General features: G+C 39.8%; 1 protein-coding gene across 1 annotated transcript; it reads right to left on the bottom strand.

Moving 5' to 3' along the window:
• Positions 1-636: 636 nt before the first annotated feature.
• BHLHE41 (basic helix-loop-helix family member e41) lies at positions 637-5,578 on the bottom strand. The gene is made up of 5 exons (XM_040345609.1): positions 5,346-5,578; positions 5,202-5,265; positions 3,943-4,050; positions 3,569-3,680; positions 637-2,688 (listed from the first exon to the last, which is right to left on the bottom strand). The coding sequence occupies exons 1-5, from the start codon at positions 5,399-5,401 to the stop codon at positions 1,778-1,780; spliced, it is 1,251 nt and encodes a 416-aa protein (XP_040201543.1). The 5' UTR covers positions 5,402-5,578; the 3' UTR covers positions 637-1,777.
• Positions 5,579-7,602: the final 2,024 nt, after the last annotated feature.

The following is a 7,602-nucleotide window of genomic DNA, read 5'->3' as shown; positions in this document are numbered from 1 at the left end:
TCGGGATTTTATGACTATGGTTTTAAGGAGATATTGCGATTTTAGAAACAAATAGTGCTTTGTGAAACTCTACTTTAAAGAATTCAAAAGGAAAGTGTCTAATGGGTTTAAAGGGTGACTCCAACTAATCTACTTTAGGCCATTTCCAAAGGTTTAGATATGGCAAATGATCAGCAGGAGAGATACTGTTCAATCCAATGTTTCATTAAAGAATAACAATCTCATTAGTATTTATACTGGGGAAGTCAATACATCTGAAAGCAGAGTTCCTCTTTAAACACATTGCCGGTCAGTTCAACCTCAGTGCTGGGAATTTCTTTTTCTTTTTTTAGGCCTCATGCACACTAAAGGTTTTTTGCTATCTCTCCTTTCCTCCTGGCAGTGGTGTTTTGGCTTGTAAATACTTAATATGTTAATATTGATGCTGGCCTTTCATACATCAATTTGTTAATATTAACATTTAGAATATATATATATATATATATATATATATATATATATATATATATATATATATATATTAAAATTAATATAACTATATTATTAAATTTGCATATTATTGCATTTTTTGCTTTTCTTTTGGATTTTACTTAAATTATGATTACAATTATTTGTTTTATTTTAGAAAAAAATACATTTTTACATATCTATATTTTAAATTGAGTGCAGTACAAAATAGGCTAAAACCTCACTCAAACCAAAAGTTTAGGTAAATTGCATTTGGAAAGACCTAAAAAATGACCAAAAGGAGGGCCAGGTAAATTTTCATTGCATGAGGATATTTTATTTCTTTAAAATATATGCAGGAAAAAATTTAATTTTTCAGAGGGTTAACCACCAGGGATTCATTGCCCTCTTAGATTGTTACAAATGAAAAAATTTAATTGTTCCAGATTTAACATGGAAAAGAACAACACGTACCGATGGCAACCATCCAAAGGGTCCATAGGGTTGCAATAGGTAAATGCACTTTGCTTCTTTTCCCAGTTCTAGATCTCAGTCTGTTAAAGTTTCAAATTGTTGAAAAAGTTTAGGCACACTTATTTTTGCATGTGCAATAACACACAGGCAAGAAAAAAGTACAACCTTTAGAGCACCGTAATGGGATCAGTTTGTAGCCAGCCTATGCCTATGATACGCTTAGAGAATATTGTGTCACAAAGAACAGATGTTCACTTCCCAGAGCCCAATTTGTTGGTTCAAGTTAAACTTTCAAAGGGGATAGTGTTAGGCTAATCCGTCCAAAGCTTTCACTTGGCAGGGCAAATCTCTAAATGTTTTCATAAAAAAAATATAAAGTAAATTATATGCACCTTTTTACACATTAGAGCTCAGTTACACATGAGATTTTTAAGTGCTTAGTAGCACAAAATCATCCCTGTTTTTGTTGCGTGGGTCTAATTCCTGACAAATCATCCGCTGGAGTAAAAAGTGGAGCTGTTGTCCATAGCAAACACTGGGGATTTATCTTTCTAAGGAGACCCTGGATCCAGACGCTCTGGGCAACAGCTCAATTCTGGCTCCAATTTTAAAACATGCACCCTGGTGTGTTGTAAAAGATGCCACTATCAATAACAAGTTAATTTTGTGCTGAGCCATTCATTGTGGATGTCCATTTTTCTCAGCTGTGATATCCAGCAACTTTTGTAAGCTAAACAAATGTTTCCATAACCCATCAATGTACAAGGCTAATGTTGATCCGGTTAAAAACGAGACTTGCTACAAAATGAGAGGCTCTTAATATATAGATATAGGTCATGATTTTTGCATCACTGTTTTAACTTTCCTTGGGGGACAGCCGGAGGTCTTGTAGGTCGGTCATGGCAGGACCAGCCTGGAAGGGCGATGAGGAGAGATCAGGGAAAAGGGCAGTGGAGCAACTTGCCAACTTCTCAGGGGACAGGACAGAGGACAGACATGGGAAAGTACCAGCCGCCTGGGCGGGTAAACCCGGGTAGATAAAAGGGATAGGGGCTGTAGCAGCAGCAGCTGCCGGGTAGAGGTACTTCTCTAAGCTGCCCTTGTCTAAGAAAGGCATGTAGGCTGCCGCGGCAGCAGCTGCAGAGGGTGAGATGAAGTAAAATGGTAAACAGAAAGGGGCCTGCTGACTGAAAGGGTTACTTCCAAATCCCATGAGAGAATTAAGCAGGTTGGTGTCGGGCCGCACAGCTGGTTCAGTCCCAGCAGCTGTGCTGCCGGCCCCAGAGCAGTCTGGCTTAAACCTTTTGGGTGCAGGCTCATCCAGTGGCTCCTGTTTCACGGTCACGCCATTGGCCCCTTGGCTCTTGGCTCCTACATTGTTCTGTCCCTCTAATTTTGACTCCAACTTTTCCCCTTCGCCTCCATAACCGCTGTCAGTGTCTGTGTCATTCTCACTAAGCTCCAAGTTATGCGTCCTCTGGATAACCGGCACACAGTTTGTTTGGTTCTCCACCTTAGGCAGCCCTCGGCTTGGGGACTGAGAAGAAGCCTTGCTGGCGGGCACCTGCTGTAAGAGGAGCTGGGAGCTGGGTAAGATTTGACTGGACACGGTGTGAAGGTGGTTGAGAAGCTGGGTACACCTCTGATCCCGGCTAGTCCAGCTTTCAAAACGCGACAGGTACTGCAGGACTTCTTTGGCACACGTCTGAAAACCGGAATGAAAGGCATCCAGATCCGATTGGATGGGAGATTTCATGGAACGCTCGCCTGTTTCACAGTAAACAGAGAAGGAGAACAGTCAACACAAGCCATCTGCCTGTCACCTGCTCATACAGTATTAAATCTCGACACCAGAATTTCTTCAAGATCCAATTAAAACTAACTCCCATCTTTCCTTCCACATTTTTATTGACTTCTCGAGAAAAGAACACTTTAGTAAACAAACATGGCATGGCAATAACCAGTCAAATGGATTCGGTTTCTCCAAAACAAACAACATTTAGCGACTCACATTTGCTATCCGTGGTTTGTTTCCATCTTTGTAGCCTTTTCAGGCATACATTATTTGACTTAAAATGGGAAGTTGAAAAAATTCTAATGACTAGACAATAAAAACTCCTGGCAAGTTTTTTTGAATATTTCTGGCAAAAAACAATCCATACTGTCACTAATAATGATGAATAACCTTATACAGGATCCCACCTAGCCTGTTTTGAAATGTTTAAAATCTGCCTAATGTTCGTAAACCCATTTAGTGGACAACGCCCCCCCCCCCCCCCCCCCACACACACACACACAACCCTATGATGACTGGCAATGTATGAACATTTGGGTACTTAAGAATCCTATACTGGCACAACAGAAAACAGCTACTGGGGACGCTATTTACAAAGTTGACTATCTCACCACCCACCCCCACATTACCATATTAATCAGGTAGGTGGCGTAAACTGTCGTTTCACATGTTAGCTGGCGTGACAGTATCGGATTGCAGAAAGCAAAATACAGATATGAAACCCAAGCAGGATTTGGCAAACAAAAAAGTTAACAGAAGTTTTTAGAAAGCCACAAAAAAAAAAAATCTTTTAGAGATGTTGGCTGTGGTCAAATCAATAAGAAGCAGAAAAATCATCATGTGGTCACTCACCGTTCTGTAAGGAGATAATTTTCTGGTGCTGCTGCTCTGTCAGGGACGTCAAACCCTTCAAGTGTTTCAAAGTTAACTCCAGCACGACTGCTTTTTCCAGGTGCCCTAACGTCTGCGAGCAGAGAGGGGAGAACAATCGACCTGGTATTAGCACTAACGTACACGACTTAAGGAAAAACATACTTTTTTTTTTTTTTTAATGCATCTATCTGGAGCAGCCAGTAACCTTCCACTTTACCCAACGTGGCACAAGAAAGAAAAAAAAAAGCAATAGCGATCGTTTCTTATCCTTAAGTGACACGCCAAAAAAAGATCAATGGATGGTAGTCAAATATTAGGGCCTATTAATTATAAATGAAAAGGAGAGCTCTTACTGTGAGCTTGAGATGTTCTGGCAGCAAATCTTTCAGCTGGGCTATACATTCATTTATCCTGTCTCTTCGTTTTTTCTCTATGAGACGGTGAGGAAGCTTGTACGTCTCCTGAAACAGAACGAGTAGAAGAAAAAGGGAGGGGAGGGGGGGGGCAAGGGAATCATTTTAATGAACATATTCACAGCAAGTTTATTCTAGACTCTACGTCTTACACATTGCACACCTGTAATAAAGCATTTAGGATTGATGAGACGTTTATCCCAAAGTCATTTTTTTTTTTTTCTTTTACTCTTTTATGCACCTGAATGAGATGCAAAACTTGCACAATGCACACAGCGAGGTGCAAAACTTGCACACTGCGCACAGCGAGGTGCAAAACCTTCACAGGTCTCTGGAATAAATTCATAAAGTCAAATGAGAGACCCTTAAAGCCAAGACAAGTAACTCATCACCCCCTCCTCCTAAAATAAAGTCCTTCATTTCCAGTGACAGCTTCCAAAATTATCTGGATTGGTTTCAAATCCGAAACAAGAAAATGTCACCTTTTCCAAATGTTAGATAATGTCGCCTTTTGCCCCTAATTTTCAATGACAGCTTCCAGGAAAATGTCAATTCCTTGGAAGTGTTGCTCGGTTTCAAATCTGGCCAAGAAAACTCGATCTTTGGATCATTGATTCATTCTGCCTTTCTTTGTGTTAACATTTTTAGGTCGAATTTTGAAATCGAATAGCCGATTTGAATCAATGTGGGGGTACATAGCGACTTGTGATCCTCCCACACCGTATCGTACCCAACAGGCTTATCCAGTTCCCTGGAAGTGACTACCGAAAATATTGACAGTTGGATTATTATTATTTTTTTTTACCTTGGTGCCATTAAGATTCCCAACAAGTTTATTCCAGAGCCCCGTCCGCCTCGGGTGACAGATGAGACCCTCAGCCTCCCGAAATAGCAAGCTTACATAAAAGTGCCCCTGGAAATGACTGTCAAAATATTGACAACTGTGTTATTTTACCTAGGTGCTAGTATGATTCCCAGCAAGTTCAATTTATTTAAAAAAATAAACCAGCCCAGCAAAAAGTGTCCCTGGAAAGGATTTAAAAAGGACACCTATGTAGTTGTGTCAGTGATAAGTTTATCGTAACATGTTAGCAGCAACTATGTAACATGGGAGTCGTTACATTTCCTAACAAGTTTTGTCAGGTCCCCGTCTGCCTTGTAAAAATGTGCTTCCTTTCCCATAAATAAGGGGGTCTTACCTTGGTGTCGTCTCTCTTGATCCCTCTTTTGGGCTTGCACAGGTACAGGGGAGGGTAATCCATTCTGCAATGAAGTGACAGGTTATATCAGGCTGTGTGTCTGCAAGTCACTTCTCAGCAGAGCTGCAAGTCCTGGAGCCTTACCCTAAGAATTCCCTGGGCAACTGCCTTTCCTGCAGGCTGTGGATGCCTTCCTCCATGGCTGAAGATCCGTAATCCTCAGGCTGCCAGTCTTATAGGGGGGTTCTCTTTAAAGCAGGGGTACATTCAGACTTGTTCAGTTGTGAGAGGCAGCGGAGCTCTCTCTCCCCTGCTCCCTCGCTCTTTCTCTGACACTGCTGCTTCTGCTTTGCAGACAGAAGATGGCTGCAAAAAAAGTCATAGGAGTGACTCGGGGGGGCCCCCTACTGGATGCAGCTGGAAGCACAGGTGTATTTTCCTGGGGGAATACAAGTCATCTTTATCTGTCTGTGGCTTGTACACGTCACGCCGGGTTGTAATAACCCTCACATGCTGGTTGGGAGTGGTGATTTTTTTTTTTTTTATTAACCCCGCTGATGCCATTCGTGCATGTTATCGTATACTCCATCACTGGGAATATTGTTGTTACTAGCAGATAAATGCTATTTTTATTGAAATTGGCAATTATCAGTTTGTGAATACCCAAAGCAAACGTGAGTTATTTTTATTTTTTTTCAATTCTCCCAGATATTCCGCAGGTTTTTTTTTTTTTAAATCATACAATTCAAGGTGCGGACTCCTAAATTAAGTGATTCTCGACAGATCACAGAAACTACATTTAAATATTTAGGAGAATTAAAAAAAGGATTTTGCAGAATTTGATCACCCTGCCACATGTAGATCTACCAGCATAAATACAGCATAAGGGTCTGCCTGATTGGGCACTAATTGATTGCATACGTGATTCCTCCTGTATTCAATTGTATTGTAACTGTAATGTCTGCCCTCATTTTTTAAAGCGCTGCGAAAACTGTTGGCGCTATATAAATCCTGGTTTATAATAATAAGTTAAATAGCTTCTTTTATTACCTAATATTGGGAGACCTAATGGTGGCCATAAACGTTTTGATAAATGATCAATTTGTTTTCCATCAATTTCTTCCAATAGGAATAATCACTCTACAGTTGACAGCCCAGTCGGTCGATATGCCACACACTGGCAAGTGTATTTAGATCAATAGTTGAGATATGATTAAGGATTGATTTATATTCTGATCTATCTCTTCTAATAGGAATAATCGATCTACAGTCGACAACCCATATCAATCGATATGCCACACACTGGCAAGTGGATTTTGATCAATAGTTGAGATATGATTAAGGATTGATTTTGATTTATTTTTCCGATCTATCTCTTCTAATAGAAATAATCGATCTACAGTCGAACAACCCATATCAATAGATATGCCACACACAAGAATTAGATTTTGATCAATAGTTGAGATATGATTAAGGATTGATTTATTTTCCGATCTATCTCTTCCAATAGGGATAATCGATCTACAGTCGACAACCCATATCAATAGATATGCCACACACAAGAATTGGATTTTGATCAATAGTTGAGATATGATTAAGGATTGATTTATTTTCTGATCTATCTCTTCCAATAGGAATAATCGATCTACAGTCGACAACCCATATCAATCGATATGCCACACACTGGCAAGTGGATTTTGATTAATAGTTGAGATATGATTAAGGATTGATTTATTTTCTGATCTATCTCTTCCAATAGGAATAATCGATCTACAGTCGACAACCCATATCAATCGATATGCCACACACTGGCAAGTGGATTTTGATCAATAGTTGAGATATGATAAAGGATTGATTTATTTTCTGATCTATCTCTTCCAATAGGAATAATCGATCTACAGTCGACAACCCATATCAATCGATATGCCACACACAGGGAAGTGGATTTTGATCGATAGTTGAGATACAATTTAAATATACAACTGTAAATGATCAATTCTATCTCAGTTTCCAACATGTAACCCCACGATCTGCTTTGATCAAAATACAGTTGCACTTTTTAATAAAATGATGCAGATCTATGCAAAGTGATCAATATTTTTCCTGCCCTGGCTGATGTTAATTGAGTCTAAGAGGATCAGAAAGGAAGTTATGGCTTTTCGATTCTTGCAGATTTAATCACGTTAATCGATTCACACACTTATCGGATAATAGAATTTAAGCATGTATGGCCGCAATAAAGGAGTTTGTACAGAGACTGTGCAGACAAACTGTAAATTAAATGGTGAGCTTAAGAGGCAGTGAATGCTTGGTGACCTTCGATAGCTCAGCGCTACTTTTCTATCACGTCTAGGCACTTCAATTGGCAGTTCCTGGCTGTGCAAGAAATTTGTCTGATATA

This window comes from Rana temporaria, chromosome 3, assembly GCF_905171775.1.
Source record: "Rana temporaria chromosome 3, aRanTem1.1, whole genome shotgun sequence".
Lineage (NCBI taxonomy): Eukaryota > Metazoa > Chordata > Amphibia > Anura > Ranidae > Rana > Rana temporaria.
Note: the sequence above shows the minus strand (reverse complement) of the source record. Positions and strands in the feature narration are given on the sequence as shown.

Excerpts from the sequence above, each read along its gene's own strand:
- BHLHE41 (XM_040345609.1), bottom strand. The coding sequence starts at position 5,401 with ATGGAGGAAGGCATCCACAGCCTGCAGGAAAGGCAGTTGCCCAGGGAA. Across the intron at positions 4,051-5,201 it reads TCAAGAGAGACGACACCAAG|GAGACGTACAAGCTTCCTCA; the intron begins GTAAGACCCCCT and ends GTTCTGTTTCAG. Across the intron at positions 3,681-3,942 it reads CAGAACATCTCAAGCTCACA|ACGTTAGGGCACCTGGAAAA; the intron begins GTAAGAGCTCTC and ends CTCTGCTCGCAG.